Source organism: Taurulus bubalis (genome assembly GCF_910589615.1).
Source record: "Taurulus bubalis genome assembly, chromosome: 5".
In the NCBI taxonomy this organism is placed as follows: domain Eukaryota; kingdom Metazoa; phylum Chordata; class Actinopteri; order Perciformes; family Cottidae; genus Taurulus; species Taurulus bubalis.
The window spans coordinates 25,834,580-25,854,716 of record NC_136593.1 but is presented as its reverse complement, the minus strand read 5'-3'; the positions used below and the strand labels follow the sequence as shown (position 1 = coordinate 25,854,716).

General features: G+C 40.0%; 1 protein-coding gene across 1 annotated transcript; it reads right to left on the bottom strand.

The window, feature by feature from the left end:
- Positions 1-207: 207 nt before the first annotated feature.
- Positions 208-19,899, bottom strand: LOC306736324 (sortilin-like; the record flags this gene model as incomplete). Its single annotated transcript, XM_079217942.1, has 20 exons — positions 208-1,977; positions 2,063-2,189; positions 2,300-2,412; positions 3,442-3,550; positions 4,067-4,183; positions 7,773-7,962; positions 8,127-8,311; positions 8,454-8,622; positions 8,715-8,817; positions 8,927-9,039; positions 9,786-9,941; positions 10,173-10,317; positions 11,166-11,293; positions 11,371-11,420; positions 13,183-13,256; positions 13,455-13,616; positions 13,819-13,921; positions 14,015-14,088; positions 14,186-14,248; positions 19,663-19,899. The coding sequence occupies 20 exons, from the start codon at positions 19,897-19,899 to the stop codon at positions 1,963-1,965; spliced, it is 2,433 nt and encodes an 810-aa protein (XP_079074068.1). The 3' UTR covers positions 208-1,962.
- Between the last annotated feature and the right edge of the window lie 238 nt (positions 19,900-20,137).

The following is a 20,137-nucleotide window of genomic DNA, read 5'->3' as shown; positions in this document are numbered from 1 at the left end:
ATTATTATTATTATTATTATTATTATTATAATGCAACACTGTCAAAGATAACTACATCATCAACTTTTTACATTTCACTAGTATAGGCTGTATTTTGCATTGAACATACTTCACATATATTTTATTGACTTGACTTTGAATCAAGTATTACTTTATTAATGATGATTAATTTTGTATTAACAAAACCCAAAACCGACTAAGTGGATGTAAGAGAGATTGTGTAAGTAAATGCAAACATTGTTAGAACACGTTTTGTGCTACGGAATAGTTTAATTCAGAGATACTCATCTCTGATATTCTAGCAAAAAGTCAAGAAAACAAGATGGAATGAAGATCAAAACTATGGCCTGAACACTTTACAAAAAAGGAAGCACAAATGCAACTTTTTCACAGATCTGTAGATACAGTGCAAACATAAATCTAGTATATGACTAGGTTTGTTCTTTCTGACAGTTGTGTAAATAACAAAGTATCAAGCATATAAATTTGCTTTCATATCTGACAAAGTCCAGCCAACAGTCCTTGAGAATATGCCTCTATATCAGGCCAGCTTATTACAATAGCTTATTCACTGGGATATTACTCACTCTGCTGGAAAACACAAGCATTGGCCTTAAGACCTGCACGTGTCAAAATGTACAGTTCTAATAGTTGCAGATAATAGAAATGGTAGCCAGCCAACATCTCATCTCAACAGTTCATATAAAACAGTTAAATGTCTATTGGAAAAAATATGTAACTCAATTAATTTGATAAAGTCTAGGCTCGTTATGGCCACCAGACGTATACATCTGATAAATTAGTTCTCTTATTGTGGATGTTTTGTAACATCTGTGAGATTATTAAATTGGGATGCACCAATATATAAGAAGACTAATAAAAAAAAAAAAAATCTGTAAAATTCTGGAAATGTTCATACTGCTGATATTAAGCCATACAAAAAGCAGGTTGTGCATGGTCTCTAAAAACTGTTGATTATCTTGATGATTACGCTTACACCTGCATTAAGGTTTTTGAACAAATGCATATTGGTCTTGACTGATATGGGGAAAGGTTAGATTCCACCTCTACAATAAGAAAACTAAACAAAAGTGCTTTGGCAATCATTTAAGTCTTTCATTTTCACCACACATACAGGGGAGAAGATATTGCTTGTATAAAGCTGCACTCTATAAAATACATGTTTGTTGTTATGTCTTCACAACAATGGCTGGCCCTTTTTAACATTCATTCCAAAAGTCTCAATAGCTACTAAAAGTTAACTTCTTTTATTCTTAGAAAACATACTTTATCTTGTAGCTGATATAGTTAGTAGATTACAAGTTCTTCTAAAGTAAGGACTAGTAGTCACTAATTTGCCTTTTACTAGTGAGTACTTGCTTAATTCTATGTTTTGATTACAATTACATTTTAATTTGCACATCTACAAATTAAAACAATTAATAAATGAAAAGATGAAAACTAAACTGATGGCATATGTGTGAACAACACCTTCGGATTATTATTTTCTGTGTTCTGTTGCTTGGATGTTCCCTAACTATTATTATTATATAAAACTTTCTGTAAGTGTCTATATCTAACTTCTCTATTGTGCTTCTGTAGTTCATCCCCATATTGAAGGCCATATCTTCTCAGGTCAGCATGAGAGGAAACATACTATTCAGACTCAGTGATCTCTACAGGACTCTTTGTGACAGAAACAACAAAAGCTCTTCAGGGACCCCAGAGGCTTTCTTCTGTTCTGCGCTGGGTTTGTCCCCCTCCCCAAACCACCGGTTCGCCTTTTTGCGGGAGACTCAACTGGTACAAGGAAGCAATGTGAGTTGCTGTTGAGTCCTCCAGCCACCAGGGGATAGCAAAAGTGAGAAGCAGATGTTAATTGGCATGTGGGAGCAACAGGAGTGCCCAGGTATCATGAAAGACTGCGTGAAATTTAGACCCTTTGAGTGGAAAGATGTCCACTTATTCTAAAAGGTCCTGTGGAGAGACAAAACAACACAAATTAGTCAAAAAGAATAAAAAAGTTGACCTAAAATGGTGTCTTTTACAAAGTATTAGATACCTGATCAGAGTCTTCATTGTACTGTGATTTTCCTGTCTCCATGTAGTGAATGTCAATATCATCGACTCCCTCTATTTTATCAGCCTCAACATGTTCCCTCATAACAGAGTATCTGTGCACAAGGAACCTGATGACGACATGAGTGCATGTTAGAAACAAACAGATGAAATACAGTATTTACAGCGTTTATCTGTCTGCATAAAGTGTGTGTGGAAAGATGAAACGCAGTTAACTGACCGTCCTCCGCAGACATATTTCTTCACCAGCCAAACACCTGCAACAGCACTGGTCAGAAGCATCGCTATGACAACCATCACTATAACAGCGGTGTTCGGCATATTGTTTTCAATCTGTTAAGAGTTACAGAAGCAGAAATGGCTGAAAATGTAAAGAAATCACAATGCAAAAAGTAACCTTTGAAAACACACTGCATAATTCACCACCTCCATGCTTCCAAATGTTCTGATGAATTGCCAAAGTACAGAGTAACTGAGATTACCTTGCTGAAATCTAATAGTGTATCAGGAACTGTAACATTGTAGGTGTTCACACAATCCCATGTGCACCAACGAAAGGTGGGCACCCACAGTCGACTCACTCTGCCTGACATTAGTGTAAAATATGCTTTATTGGCTATTTATCATCCCTGTTTGTGAATAACTGTGTTTGCACAACAGAAATGATTTGTTCAGGAGCCTGAAGATGCCAGGTTGTAAGAAAAAAATGCTAAAAACTGATATGATCAAGTCATTTGAGTTTGATCTGAGTGCGTTTCAAATTATTAAAGTTCTAACAATAAATGTGTTTCCATCCACTTGTTTGTATTTCAATCTAAGCATTTCAGTGGAAATGCTGGAAATAAAAAAAAGTGAAATATTGCATAAAACACTTTATGTTTGGCTGAGGAAGAAATGTTTCAAGAAAAGCAAAATGTGACAAAATGCTATGGAAACAGCCTTGACAGATGTATAAATCCTGAAACTCATGAACATGTGGCGTTCACTGAAGCTTCCACTCTCCTGAAAAAGTGCGGCAAAAAAAAACATAACATTTATGGGGATTGATGATGAGACTGTAACCTTCTTCATTATGAACATATGTAATAAACATAAATGCCATTTTCTCATCTTTTAACCACGTCACTTCTTCTTCAATGGTTTTATGGCATCCGGTTGGAGAATTAGCGCCATCAACTGTGTATCTTGGTGCAACCAACTCCTAATATTTGGATTGCGTGGATGGAAACCAAAATTTGCCCTTTCCTTTGCAGATTTGATAGAAATTCAGTTAATATTCGCAGAACATTTGGTTAGAATGGCAAATGTTTAACTGTGTGGCTAAACCCACTTAGTCTCATTCTCAGAGTGATCAGAACTGACCAAATAATCTGGATAAAGGGCGTTGCTGGTGCACATCCTCTTCAGGTCTGTCTCCTTCCTGCCTGGCTTAAAACCTCCTTCACACTGGTCTCCTGGAATCTTCCGGTAGCTTAAATGTTAGGAAAGACAAAACTCACTGAAAATAACACAGGGCAAGACAAAGCAGCTGCTAAACTTAAGATAATATTCATAATACTAATGGAGGGGATTGGAAACATACTAACCTGTTTTCATATTCGGCTTTGACCTTTGATTTTTATCTTATCTATCTTTTATCTTTTCTAGTAAAAGACACTAAGGACTCCTTAGTAAGGACACCTTTAATTGTGTTGTGTGCCTTGTATTTATATAGTTAATCTTGAACTACATCCTCACAGAGCAATGGGTTCACGCAGAGGTCCTACAACATTTGGCACTTTGTCTTTAATTAATAATCTGTCATAGGCTTCTGGAAGTGAGCTGGTGAGGTCACTATTTCTTACAGTGCCTGAATTACTGTTGGCTTGTGTGCTGTTCATATAATCCATAACCTAAGTAATTCTGTATTCATTTTCTATATTAGTTTGAGGTCAAACTAAAGTGAGGAATAGAGGACAGAGCAAAGAATAAAAAAAGGCGTCCTCACCCGCTGGTCTGAAGCTGTTCGGTGGTCCCATTTAAGCAAAACTCCAGAGGATGACCCTTCATCTCCTCTTGCTCCATGCACTCTGAGCTGTTCTCTGGCCGGTGATATCCAAAGTCACTGTGAGACAAAACAGATGCTCAGCTGATATTACAGAGTTACACATTTACAGAAACAAACTGTGTAAATCTGTTCTCTATATAGTCTCATCGTTGCACTAATTGCAGGATTAAAATATATTCTTCACAGCCGGTCAAAAGTTTGGAGTCACCCGCCACAATCTTATTTTATCTTAAAAGCTTTATCCACTACAGCCTTGTTCCGCTCTCAGCCACTACAGGATAGCTCTGTATTTGTATTTGTTTTGAGAATAAAACGCTGGACAACAGTTAGACCAGACTGACAGTTGAAAGGGCAGAAAGAGAAAAAGATCCATCTGAGCAACAGTTGAATATGAATAGAAGGAATAACCAGTCATTGGTGAAATGAATTGGAATCTTAGCATCAAAAGTTACGGATTTGAAAAGGAATAAGTTACTGTTTGAAGTGCACACAAATGCCTGTAAAAAAAGATTCAAAAACAAAGGGTATTTGGGGGGGAATAGATATAACAGTATTCTCCCCTGGCATGTAACACATTGGGGACTTTGACTAAACACAAGTTTTATTCAAGTAATTCTTCTTCTTTTGGGGCCAAAACTATGTAAAAAAATGTAAATAATAAATGTAGTGTCTGAATTATACTATTTTTGTCTCTAAAATTGAAGGAAAGAAAAAACATAAAAATACCAAGTGTGTCCAAAATTTTGACCGGCAGTGTGTACACTCACACACTGCCGGTAAAAATTATAATATAATATGCACATTCCTCGAGGCACCGGCCGAGGAGGTGGAGTAGCTGCCATCTTTGACTAGGGTCTGTTAATGGGTCCTAAACCTGGATTGAACTGCAACTCATTTGAAAGCCTTGTTCTTAGTCTTTCACATCCAACCTGGAAAACAGTACAGCCGATTCTGTTTGTTGTGGTATACCGAGCACCAGGTACGTACTCAGAATTTATTTCAAAATTTTTGTCTGAGAACATATAAGAACATATAAGAAGGCCCTCCGTAATGCCAGAGGAGCCTACTACTCATCACTAATAGAGAAAAACAAGAGCAACCCTAGGTTTCTCTTTAGCACTGTGGCCAGGCTGGCTGAGAGTCATAGCTCGGTGGATCCGTGTATTCCTATAGACCTCAGTAGTAATGACTTCATGAACTTCTTCAATGGTAAGATTCTGGCTATTAGAGACAGGATCGGTGATCTCTGCCCTCGACTACTGCCGGTCCATCCTCAGGTGGGATGGCCATGGAGGAGGCTGTGGGCCTTGTTGTGTGTCTGGATGGATTTTTTACCATCAACCTCGACCAACTGTCTTCAATGGTTTCTACTTCTAAATCGTCTACCTGTCTCCTGGACCCTGTTCCGACGAAGCTGTTTAAGGAAGTTTTACCTTTAGTTAGTGCCTCTCTACTAGATATTATCAATGGGTCTTTACTAATAGGTCATGTACCACAGTCTTTTTAAGTAGCTGTAATTAAACCTCTTCTTAAGAAGCCCACTCTGGATCCAAAGGTGTTGGCTAACTACAGACCTATCTCTAACCTTCCCTCCCGCTCTAAGATACTGGAGAAGGTAGTCGCAAACCAGTTGTGTGACTTTTTACATAACAATAGTTTATTTGAGAAGTTTCAGTCAGGATTTAGAAAGCATCATAGCACAGAGACAGCACTAGTGACAATTACTAATGATCTTCTAGATACTTCTAGATCTTCTAGTCTTGTTAGACCTTAGTGCAGCGTTTGACACCATTGACCATGACATGTTATTACAGAGACTAGACGAGTTGATTGGTATTAAAGGTACAGCACTAAGCTGGTTTAAGTCGTATTTATCAGATCGATCTCAGTTTGTATTTGTAAACGATGAGGCCTCGGAAACCACTGCCGTTCGCCATGGAGTTCCACAAGGTTCTGTGCTTGGACGAATTTTATTCACCTTATATATGCTTCCTTTAGGCAATATTATCAGAAAACACTCCATAAACTTTCACTGTTATACCGATGATACTCAACTATATCTGTCGATCAAGACAGATGAAACCCACCAGTTCGCCAAACTTCAAGAGTGTCTTAAAGACATCAAAACCTGGATTACTTGCAACTTCCTGCTGCTGAACTCGGACAAGACTGAAGTTATTTTACTCGGACCAGAACACCTCAGAAATCAAGTATCTGTGATATGGTTTCTCTGGATGGCATCGCTCTGGCATCTACCACCACCGTAAGGAATCTCTGAGTTATTTTTGACCAGGACCTGTCCTTTGGCTCCCACGTGAAACAGATCTTAAGGACCGCCTTTTTTCACCTACGGAACATCTCAAAGATCCGACACATCCTGTCTCAACGCGATGCAGAAACATTGATCCACGCATTTGTTACCTCAAGACTGGATTACTGTAACGCCGTATTATCAGGCTGCTCCGGTAAGTCCCTTGGATCTCTCCAATTGATCCAGAATGCTGCAGCTCGTGTACTAACGAGGACTCAGAAGAGAGATCACATTACTCCTGTACTAGCTGTTCTCCACTGGCTTCCTGTAAGATCGAGAATCATATTTAAAATCCTTCTCCTTACCTACAAAGCCTTAACTGGTGATGCACCATCATATCTTAAGAACCTTATAGTGCCATATTACCCCACAAGAGCATTACGCTCACTGAATGCAGGGTTACTTGTGGTTCCCAGAGTGTTAAAAAGTAGGTTGGGGGCTAGAGCTTTCAGTTATCGGGCTCCTCTTCTGTGGAATCAGCTTCCACTTTCAGTCCGGGAGGCAGGCACGGTCACCTCATTTAAGAGTAGACTTAAGACTTTCCTCTTTGATAGCGCTTATAGTTAGGGCTGTTTCAGGCTTATAGTTAGGGCTGGCTCAGGTTTGCCCTGGTCCAGCCCCTAGATATGCTGCTATAGGCCTAGACTGCTGAGGGACATCTTAGGATACACTGAGCTCCTCCTCTCCTTCTCTTCCTCTTTCGCTCCTCCTCTCCTCTTCACCTCTTCTTTCTCTCCTTCTGGATAAATGATTGTCTCTTCAATGCATATTACTAACTCTACTTTCTTTTTCCATGGATTCGTGGCTGCATGGAACCAGGCCTGCTGATGCAACCATGGCCCTGCTGATGCAACTGGCCTGGAACCAGGCCTGCCAGCTGCCATGGCCCTGCTTTCTCCTCCCACTGCCCCTGGGATGCCCCTCCTCTCTACCTCCTTCTGCTTAATGGATCGTGGCTATCTGGATCATGGACCATGCCTACTACTCATTATATGAATAATTTCTGTCACATTCATTGAATGTGCTGTAACTCCGTTACGTTATTCATTCTGGCCACATGACATCTATTGCTTCTATCCATCCGGGGAGAGGGATCCTCCTCTGTTGCTCTCCCTCAGGTTTCTTCCCCTTTTTTTTTCCTGTGAAAGGGTTTTTTCCGAGGCAAACTTGTATTTGTGATGTTGGGCTATATAAAATAAACTGAATATATATATATATATATATATATATATATATATATATATATATATATATATATATATATATATATACATATATACACACATATACATATACATACACACACAAATATATTTGTATTTTACAAAAACATACCAGTGATAATCGTCCATTGTACATATACAGGGGGACAGCTTCTTGGTGACAGCATATTCCCTCCCGTTCCAGCAGACAGAGTCTTTCCTCAGGCGTAAGAAGGTCTCTTTAAAGCCCAGCACACAACCATCATTGGATCCACTGGGGTCTGTAGAGTGAGCCAGCCACTGGACATAGTCCCCTTCAGTACCTTCACACACATACATAGTATATATATATATATATATATATATATATATATATATATATATATATATATATATATATATATATATATATATATATATATATATTTATTAAGTAAGTCAAAACGCAAAACATTTTCTGTACACCCATATTCTCTCGCACACTCACAGTCTCTGGTGAGGAGGTTCCTGACTTCAATGGTGATCACCACCCATTTACTGAAGTCGTTCCTGTAGCCCCACAGGCTGACGTTCATGGAGCGAGAGCCAGGCTCACTGTCCATACCACTGAAATGAAGTGGGTCGCTGGTGAAGTTATACGTATGCCAGCACTGCCCCTCATCTGTTGAAAACCTGACAAAGTGAGGGGCAAAGAAAGAGAGAGGAAAGAGCCCATAAAGCAAAATAAAGTGAACAGTAAAACTAACAAATGTTAAAAAACAATAAAAACAATCCTACAATAACCACGTCATCTACTATACTCAGTTGTATTCACTTGATCTGGTTGACAGGTGAGTTGGTGTGCTCCACAGCCACAAGCAGCCCTCCAGAGTCCAGTATAGCATAATGGTGGGGGCCCCTGAGAGCCAACAGCCACGAGTAGCCACCGTCGTCAGACACATACACATCAGGGGAGAGAGCTGACTCTGCATCTCCAACGCTACCTGAAGAAACAGAGGACAATGCTGTTATGAGGCATATAACCATGCAGTGAAATGATTCAGGGTGAAGACATCTTGGTGTTGTTTTTTTTTACCATGAGCCAGAATAAGGCCCGTAGCACTGGGTTGTGAGAGAGGCAGCATAGGGACGTTCATCTTCATGGTGGTGCTGTAGGAGGCGTGGATGTGAAGTCTGCACTGTAAAGACACAATAATTAGGGTAATGTTGGTACCAGGTCGACATGCTCACTGCTTCTACATACAAATGTATATATTCCATTAAACTGTGTATAACTCTATGTCTCACTCTGTTAGGCCTGTTGGTAGAGGTTTCAGTGTCACAGTGGCTGTTATGTGGTCTACGCAGCGTCTGCCATTTTGCTCCTTGGTCAAAGGTGATTACTGTCTCCATTGCACCATCTGCAATCAATAACATTCACTTTAAATACTATCAGGATCCATATAGGTAATTCTGCATTTATAGACTGCAGACAATAAAATACAAACTTACACTCCTCGTAACATCTTTTCAAAACATTTCCAAAGTTTCGAGACTGCTGTCTAAAATTTTGTTGAGATAGGTTAAAAATCTAAAGAGCCAAAAAGAAACCTGAATTTACAAGCTATCTGAAAATCAAAGATAGCCATAGTGGAAAGCACAGTGTGAATGTTGTAGTTTGTTGAATTAAAAGGTTTGCCGTTTGCAGCAGCTCACTCATGCTTGCATGCTAGAGTTTCACACATGTGCTATACATTAATGCACCAAGAAGAAATAGTTTCTCAACCAATTCCCTCTTTGCAACTCATTACACATACATGTGATGACATATTCAGTGTGATATATTACCTGTCGCACAAGTGTCAAGTCCCAAGAAATATGTTTTTTATTTGATTCATATTGACACCGATTGAAAACCAAATAAATTACGAAATCAATCCATAAATGTATGGTGTTCTCTGAAAATGAGTTGGCAGTACTGCTCTTCCAACTGCTTCGATTAACACACATTTTATACGACCATTTTAACATCACATTTAGTGTTCCTTTAGAAAAAAATGCAGTTTGTTCGTAATAAAATGAAAAGATTCATTAAAAAAATGTCACAAAGAATAGCCAGAAGGTTCCCCTTAAATGTGTAATTACATATATAATGTAGTGTGCTGACCTTCTGTGAGTACGCTGGTCATGTAGACACCCCGGAGTGAAGTAACGGCAGTGAAGTCGGTGTCGCTTCCTGTGGTCGTGTAAAGATGGCGTCCCAGAGACTTGGAGAACACGGCTCCTCTGTCATCAGACACATAGATGGTTCCAACACCGGAGTCTGGCGCACACACACACACACACACACACACACACACACACACACACACACACACACACACACACACACACACACAACAGAGAAACTTTTTGCAGCTTCAGTATTCCTTTTTCCAAGGACACGTAATGCAACGGTTAGCATGAAGGTTGTTTTGTATTATCTACATTATTGTTATTGTTAGCATCGTCATCCACAGCGATAATCACTATGAGCATCCTCTCTGGTTCTAACCTCCAGGGTTGTCCACGTGCATGAATATCATGTCCTGATTGGCTGCCAGGATGGAGTAGAACTGCTCGTGGTTGACTGTAGGGAGCTGAGCCATATTCCACACCTCACCGCCGTCTACTGATACGTGGATCATACGCTCTGTACCCTAACACACACACAGAAATGATGTGATAACAACTCCTTGAAAGCTTTATAATTCAGATAGAAATATATTAAGCCTTGTAAAAAAAGGCCAGTGCACCCAAATCAAAAGATCAAACTACACTTTCACCTGCATGAGTTTAATATGCACAAATCCAAAAGCATATAAAAACTATTTCCCTATTTACACCTATTTTTAACATGTGATCTGTATCTGGTTACAATATCTGGATGATGTCATATGATGCACCGTCTTTTGCATTTATGAATAGGTATGGTATGAATAGAATTTTCATTATTTCAATTTTATACGTGGATTAAGATCAGTTCGTAATATACAAATTGGTTAGATGGGTGGTCAACACGGCTTGTCCCAAGTCAAGGAAAGCCATGACACGGACAGGGGCCAATAATGTGTTATTCAGTCACTAGTCTAGCCTTTTCCTGCAAGTTAAAGACTTGCAGGAAAAGGAGGAGTTGGGTAATATTGGGAAGATTTTTTGCTTCAGAATGTAATTACATTCATTGCTGGCTGAGATCTTATCCCAGTATGAGCCAAACCACCTCCACATGTGGTCTGGCTGAGCCTACCATGGTTTCTGATCACGATGTATATTGCGTATATCACTTGTGATAAGAAAACGTTTTTTTGGGTGAAATGACCATTTGAGTCTTGTAAAATACATAGTGGCGAAACATTTCTACAAAAATGTATTTATTGGTTCGATTTATGCCTCTCAAGGAAAGAGGCAAAGAGGCAAAAAATGTGCTCAGACATCCAAACACACACACACACACACACACACACACACACACACACACACACACACACACACACACACACACACATACCGTGCCAGTCATGATGGAGGCAAAAACAAAGCGACCTCCCAGCACAAAGGAGTAAACTCTTGTTGCGATGGTCTGAAAACTTTGACCGTAGTCTGCTGTCTTCTTTAACTCCAACATTCCTTTATCACCTAACAGAGAGAACGTGGAGTCACTAGATGTATTGCAGAATTTTAGATGTATAGGTGACTATACAGTCTTCACTTACTGCATGATCCATTGTAGTTTGTTGTAAAGTAGACGCTGTTTTTTGGACCCCTATATGTGAGAAAAAGAAACAGTGAAGGAAGCATTCTGGAGAAAGGAAAGTTTTTTTTTTCCATCTAAAGGTTGTCTGAGTACATTCACTTTTGGATTTTGTAGACATCACATGTACCAACTTGAATCCTTATTGTTTCTGAGTAAATGTAATTTGCCAGGCTGAACACACGTGCTGTCCTCTTTGTTTACCTTTTTTTACGTCGCCATGCTTCCTCTAGTTACCCCATGTTTAACTGTACTGTACCGTCAGTACCTTTAGTTATTTGTAAAGATAACACTGATGAATATTGTGTTAATTCTAGTCTGTTTAAGAGTCACCACATTGTGCTTTGTGCAAAGTAATAATACATTGTATATATATATTTCTGTTTAGATCAAAACCAGCCTACCAGCCTCATACAATAAAAACCAAGTGGATTTTCCTGCTGTATGATTATGCCTGACTACACATCTATAGCGTTTGTCAAATAACCTGGTAATAAGCACACTCTCATGCAGCCCTGAATGTTGAATATTCTACAGTTTATTTTAATTGCTGTGCGAGCAAGACACACATTGACCCCCATGGGCCGTGCTCCAAGCCCTTTCTGGCTTTGTTCGCTGCCAAAGGGGACAAAGGTATTCACAATACAAAGATCCTGCCAGCTCAAGGACTTGTGGGCTGAATAAGAATGCTGCTGCGGACTCATGATTCAGTCTGACAGCAGCCTCAGCTCCCTCTCTCTACAGTCAATTTATGTTGGGGCCTAAATAACAGCTGTGGTCATGCAAAGCAATCACAAAGATCCCGCAATGCAGTGCTAACAACCGCAGGCTGACACCACAACCTCACATGAACTCTGGTGCCCAATTGAAACGAGAGTCAGAAGAGTGATCCGAACTGTAGTGAATAAAACAGCTGGAATAACAAACAATGGACAAAGAACACACAAACAAACTCCTATTATCCTACATTCCTTTTCTATCAGTCCCTCAAGTTTGACTTGGTTATTTATTAGGCCATCTGTTACATATTGGTACCAAGTACCTACATATTCTCTGTTAATATATAATTTAATTACACACAACTGACAGATGATTTAAGGCAGCGGTCCCCAACCTTTTTTGAGCCACAGACCGGTTTTGTGTCAGACAATATTTTCACAGACCGGCTCACGGTGTGGGTGAAAAATATGACGTGAAAAATATGACGTAATAAATATGACGTAATAAATATGACGTAATAAATATGACGTAAATGATACGACCGGCATGAAGACAATTATAAAGTGCATAAAGATACAACTTACCATGATGCTGCATTAGTGGAGCCCTGAGCTTGTTTCTCTGCTACGAGCCGGTCCCATCTCGGGGTGATGGGAGAACAAGACCGACATGTGTTTATGTCCAGTCAACTGACTCTACTCCGTAACTTAAACCTTTATATGCACTCTGTAACTTCATTAAAACCTGCTTCACAAAGACAGGATGTTGAAATGGAGGCAGGGTTTCAGAGCTTTGTTGGCGATCTCAGAAACTCTGTTTTGATTTTAATCCAGAACACCGAGTTGAAACGGACTTTTAAGTTTCATTTTTGGGGAAACGTATCACGGAACCTCTTGACATGTGTCAAGAAGTTACGTTTGAGGCTATGCACAGATGGATGTGTCTGGTCATTTTTCATTTTTTTCCATAAATTCTTTCTCTGCCGGTCTGTGGGTTCCTTGGTACCGGGCCACGGCCCGGGGGTGGGGACCGCTGTTTAAAGGACATTACTCACCATCTGACCAAGCAAACACTGTCATGGATCTTCCTCCAGGTGGCACCAAAGTCCTCAGACAGCCACAGGTCCAACTGACGGGAAAAGGCTTGGTCAGTAAAAAAAAGTGTGGATACACTTTTAAGTGTTAATTTATGCCTAATCAAGAGTGTAGGATATTGAAACAGATGTTCAGCTTTAAGAGAGGTAGCTAGGTCCAGTTTAGTTTACTTCATCAAATCTCAAAACTAGGATCTGAGGTTTGGTGTAGTCTGAAGATTAAAAGCTGCTACCGTGATACTGAGCGTCAACAGTATGTTGCAGTCTCCAGGGTTGTACAGCATCTGAATGAGAGGCTCAAACGGCAGGTCAGTTGGATCAAAGGTCATGCCAAAGTCCTGTGAGCGAAACAGTCTAAAGCCCCCTATTTCTGACACATCCCCAGTGAGCATCACCTGAAAACAAACACAGAGAGGAGCTTTCAGGAAAGATCAATCATTTGCTTTATAAGTATTTGATGTGTTATTATGAGGCAACAGTATGTATTTTTGTACAGACCAACCACAAATCCTTCTGTAAGGTACAAGCAGGGGTCTGGATGTGAAAGGCACTGCATCTTCAGCGTATAAAAACTAAGAATAACACACTTGGGCTCACCTTGCCAGAGTGGTCGGGACTGATGGCAATGCCAAACTCACTCTGGATGAAGGTGTGGTTGATCAGGTGAGTCACATCTTTGAATGTCTTTCCATAGTCTTCACTGACACAGTGACAAAGTTGCTGTTAGACCCTCAGACCACAGCTCTGACAAATCATTTACTGCTCAATTTATCAACCACCAGGCATGTCTCACCTCCTGTAGAGGTTAGACTGGCCAAAACGCATCATGAACAACGGCACCTGAAATGTCGTCAACACCAGCAGCACCTGGGAAAAGGGAGCAGGGATTACACAACCATCTCTCCAACCTCTTGCCCCCCCCCCCCCCCCCCCCTTTTTCATTTAGTCATATATTTTCACTCACCCCAGATCCATCTCCCACCCAGGCCAGTGACAGTGAACCCATGGTCCTCACTTTGAAAGTGAACTGGAATGGAAGGAGGTGAAAACAAGTATTTAAATAAAAAGCTAAATGTTTCAGGAATTGGATTATTTTAAATATTTCTGAGACTTGCTTGATATTTTTTGCGTAATACTGTGTCAGAAAATCAACAGAGTAACTGGCCATTTGAATGCACTCTGCGTGTGTGACCTACATTCCGGCCTAAATGACAAAGCTAGGGGCCAGAGAACAAAACAATTACCAATGTCCGGAGCACAGCAAGACACACACACACACACACACACACACACACACACACACACACACACACACACACACACACACACACACACACACACACACACACACACACACCAACATTCTTCACTTCGAGTCCTGAGGTTGGAGAAAGAGTGAGTGTGTGTGAGTGTGTGTGTGATACATTTGAAGATAATTCAGTAAAAAAAATGTAATCTTTAATTTAATTATCAACCCATTTCTGAATGTATGTTTCTGTTTTATTTGGCAAGTGACACAGAACTCTATTATAAGTTTAAAGATGTCTGGTATGGTATAGTAATGCAGAGTAAAACTCTATTATTATGATAATCCTTTACTCAGGCACATGTGTAAACACCACACACCCACACACCACACACACACACACACACACACACACACACACACACACACACACACACACACACACACACACTACAGTAAATATAGACTGAAGGTATTCTATTCTGAGAATACCAGAATACAAAAACCTTAATTTTCATACATACATTAATACAAGCTATAAAGGGTTCAAATTTGAATTGAAATTGAAAAACAAAACCTCAGTGTTAGATAATACCTAATAATTAAGTAATATTATAATAGGCAATGAGTATAAACACATTTTTATTTCACAACAAGTGCACTGAGTGCAAACAACATTCCAGTCTATTCATGCAGAGTGACTTTCGAGTGTTTTGTCATTTCAGCGACATATTTAGCCACCGGAGGTTTCTCCCCTCCTCTCTTTTGCTGGCAGGGCAGAGATGTTTACAAGGTGAGCCCAGCCCTGGAGAGTCTGCATAGAGCTCTATAAAGCCACAGGAGACGGCCAGATCTGGCTGCTGGAAACTCCTTGTAAATAGGTCCAGTGGAAACTTGCCGGCCCCGGCCATTCAAGTGTGTGAACGCAACTTTCCATCTCTCCCATAAATCATTTCATCACAGCCTCCCTGCATCCAACTATTATTTCATCTCTCAAACAGCGAAGTACTTGTCAGCTTCCTTGCAGTCACCCATTCAATATGTTGGTCAGTTAAAAGATGTCAAGCACAACGTTTCCTGTGCTCCCAACAGTCTCGACCATTAAACCACAGTGTTTTGACTTCAGATCTGTCGAGGAACATTGGTACATGTCAGGTTTCCCACTTCCCCCATGTTTTCATCTCTTCTCCACTTCTGTCTTTGAAGTAGTAGGCATGATTATACAATTAAAACATCTTTAAAAGTAAAACATTGTTTGTGGATATGAATTAACTGTTAGTGTCATCGTCACACTTGAGATTTAAGGACTTGGGGTCTGGATGCAAAAGAAATCCAGTTTACTTATTGCCATCAGTGGTCAATGTCACTGAGTCGTAGTGGTAACTAAAAAAGTGGGTAAACTAGGAGAATATGCGCAAGTGTAGAGTTACAGAAAAGAAAAAGCAGACCTCCAGAAACAAATTCACTAAGCCTGAAACCCAAACAATCAACAATTAAATTATAAAGCAGGTCGAATGAAGAAAAGTCTGAGAAGGCTGTGTCCAAGTAAAATCCGCTTTTTCCTGGAGAAGAGTAAAAGTGAGTCAATGTAAAGCTGAATAATCTTTCTTTCCTGTTCTGTGATGGGGAAAACAGAAGAGTAGACGATGAAGAGAAGAAAAAGACACTTATTAGTCAGCGGAAAAAAAATATCAAGAGATAAGTCTGACTCGGCTGGACGTGGCCTCACAAACCAGACATGACCTCATGCTGTATCATGTTGAATTTAAGGGTTGACATCTGCTCTGAAAAGGCTCCTCTTAGCTGCTTCTGCACAACAACTCATGACACTCAAAGTGTGTCAGTAGTCGACTGTCAGAGCAGAACAGCAATGATGTGCAAGTGGGTTTCTCACACACACACACACACACACACACACACACACACACACACACACACACACACACACACACACACACACACACACACACAGGGTGGGAGCTCAGTGTAGTCCTCCCTAGGTCAGACGCAAGCACAATGAGCTCCTTGTTCCCGCTTCTCTGGGTTTTAACCTTTCTGCTTCAACCGTGTTTACACATATAAAACTTCAGAAGAGCAGGTCAAACTCTTGGCTCTGATCTAAACACATGAGGCTGTGTACACCATTCCTCTGAGGCTGAGCTACGTTTTGCGGGCAGAGACGAAAGTCGGGTCGTATTAATATCTATTTGATTTTTATTGTGGAAGTAAATCAGGTCAAACCATTATGATTGTTTTGGGATTTGCTAAATAACAGTTCAGTCAATGTCTATCTATAAAAAAGTGAAAATATGACCATCGCCATTTTAATCTAGTACTTGAATGATAAATTGCTTTATCTATTGGTTGATCAACAGAAAGTTGTTTTGATTTAATTGTTCGGTTTGTTTTTAGCCTTGCTAGCAGCACGGCATAGTTCAAAGTAGATGATTGTTGGCTTACATATTGCAAAATGCAATCGGATACAGTAGGACATCCTGGTATTTTTGGCACACTGCACTTGACAGACTAAATATTTTCCTGGCTTAAGAAACAGTATGAGCAGTAAAAAGCACAGCATGTGTTAGATGCTAGTTATGAGCAAATGTTTGCATGCTAACACACTAAACTGAGATGGTGAACATGATAAACATCATATATCATAAACATCAGCATATTAGTAATGTCTCTGTGAGCGTGTTAGTATGTAGCTCAAAGCACCACTGTTACAGCCTAACAGAGCCGTTAGCATGGCTGTAGACTCTCAGCCTTGTTCACTGTTTTCTGATATTTTACAGACGAAAAAATAAATAGATCAATCAAGAAAACAACTGTCTGTTCATTTGGTTCAGCTCTGATTCAATCTATGTTGACGCAGAACAGAGAAAAGCAGCAAATCCTCCCATTTGAGAAGCTGGATCCGGAACATTTTTGTGCATTTTTGCTTGAAATAAATGTTAGACTTTACAATAGTTTTTGTTGATTAATTTTCCTCACGCTAATCGACTGTAAGCACTGGTGGAGTGAATGGATGCAATTAAATGCAAACAATAGATTAAACATGTACTTGGTATTTCTCCACCTTCTAAATTTCAAGTACAAGTCTCCCTTCGAGTCACAAGTGCTTCTCTATTTTCAACAGTTTGCTGATCTCATTGGCCGTTTTTCTCTCTATGTACATTAACAAACCCATACTTTGCATAACACACCGTTTCTCTCTTTATGTGAAACATCAACTCTGATGATTTTCGTGGTGCTCCAACAGCTGCCTGTGGCCCAGTTACGTTCTCACCCTGAAAACAGAACATAATATTTTCTCTACGTTCTTTTGTGCAGAGGGCATCGAGGACGGGTCGGAGTGAGGACAGAAAAAAGAAAAGAAAGAGCAAATTAGATTGTAAACCAGACAGAGTCAGCTAAATGAACCTTGCAAAGACATACCTAAAATAAATTAGAAAAACCTTGGGCTGGCTGACAAAACACATCCTTGTAGTCTATCAGGGCCTAAAATAAAGTAGGTTAGACTTCTCTGATGTGGCAATTTACACAGCAAAGTAGAAAATAAAGAGTATATACTACTGATCAATCTAGAAGTGCAGCTCTGATAACAGAAAACCTAATCCACGATGGCACTAAGATTAAATTCATCAGAATATCTTTGAGGGAGAAAGGCCCAGAGGAGATGGGAGGGTCTGCTCTCAGTCAGCACGCCTCTCAGTCAGCACGCCGAATCGGTTTCATGCTCAAAAGCTCAGCCCAGGTGTCTGAACCACAGAAATGATGTAACTTCCACTTTGTCCATCCCTCACACTTTCACACGCAACAGCAAGACTGTCCTGCGGAGCTCTGAAGCTTTAGACCGAGCTGTTATTCTTGAACATTCCTCTGGACATCTGGGTTGTTCTTGCTGTGCTTCCTATTACAACATGTTCAGTACTAACGTAACAGAAGGTGTCCTTTGGTCCTTTGGATTAGAGTTAAAAGGAGAAAGAGTTCAATATTGGAAGAAGAAAGAGAAGGCAAGAGGACATGGATGTGCAATACATTCTCAACATACAGCACAACTAAATACATTTTGTAGTAGAATCTTCTTTTCACTATTCATCGTCAGTAGGACTAATGAATCTGACCCATATTGACGATCTAGATTTTTTCAGATAATTTAAAAAGAAAGAGTGTAACAGATAGAAAAAATAGGCGGGTCATCAGGAAGTAAACCTCCAAATATTTTGACAATAGCAAATCTTCAATCAAAACCTTTTCCATTTTCACCTTCTCCAATATATTCTCACTTTCTCTCCTTTGTATAATTGTGAAACGGATTAGAGCTGCAATGATTAGACGACTGATCCACTAGTTGATAGATAGTCAACTATTTGCATATGGCTGAATTGTTTCTTTCTTCTTTCAAGCAGAAATGCCAAATACCCCTGGTAGGGCTGTCACAGTATCATATTTTCACCACATCATTATCATGGCCAAAAGAATATACATTAAGGAAAATATCACCATTTCAATGTAAATTATGAAGAAATATAAATATACCAATATTGTTAATTTCATCTTTAACTTTGTTTATTGTGCATTTAGTCTCTTTTCTGGCAAACTAATACACACAAAATACAGGTGTAAGGAGGTGGAGAGAGAATATTTAATAATAACTGTATATAAAAAGATTTAAGAGGCACTGGATTATTTACAATATATTACCACGTGTGTATTAATAACATTATATCAATATTTATTTCTTCTTTGTCATAAATTACAGTAAACTGAATATATTTAGGTTTTGCAATGCTGATTGAAGACAGAGCAGGGCTGTAAGATACTATGACAACGTATTATCATTTTCATTATCAGTTATTCTGCAGATGACTTTACTGGAGTATTTCTCCCCTCTATCACATCCCACAGAGCTGCCACTTATCTTGTCACGTTGGAAAAGCTCGCGTTAAATCATCTACAAACTGTAGATGATTTAACACGATCTGTTTGAGTGAGAGATTTGAAATGAAATGAAATAGTTTACAGTGTGGACATTATGAGCGGCTCCATGTGCTGAGAGACCACCGACACATGGAAGTAGCCCGTGAGTTCACTTTAACTTTATCCCACAACCAGGAACACAAAGACTGTTTCACCGCAGGGAGTTTAATGGTGTCATGGTGGGTTAAAGGAAACTTGAATAAGTCACTTACAGAGTGGGTGCTGTTGTGCAGGGTTGACTCTACTCCAGGCAGAGCTGTACATGTCTGTTCATTCAGTCCTGCGCTTCGTTTCGAGAGCTCCGACTTCTCCAAACTATGTTGCTCCTCATCACTGCCAAACTCCCACTGCAGCCTCCTCAAACCTGATACATTTTCTCCCGCGTGGAAGTTTGCGCCCAGCGCAGACGAAAGCAATCCGAGCGCCAAAATGCAAGACACGGAGATCATGTTTACAAGAAGACTGCCCAACTTTGGACTCCGCGAAGAGCTTTTCCGCCCCAGAAGTTGGCTTCACATGACCCCCTCATCACTTAATACATCTTCAATAACGTCCCATCCACCGTGGAAGAAGATTGGCCAGCGCCAGAATAACCCGCGCTTTGATTGGACAGGAATCTTCCTCAACCGCGACGTCAAGAGTTCTCTGGTGTTACGCTGCCCCCTAGTGGAAAGACCGTGCAAAGGC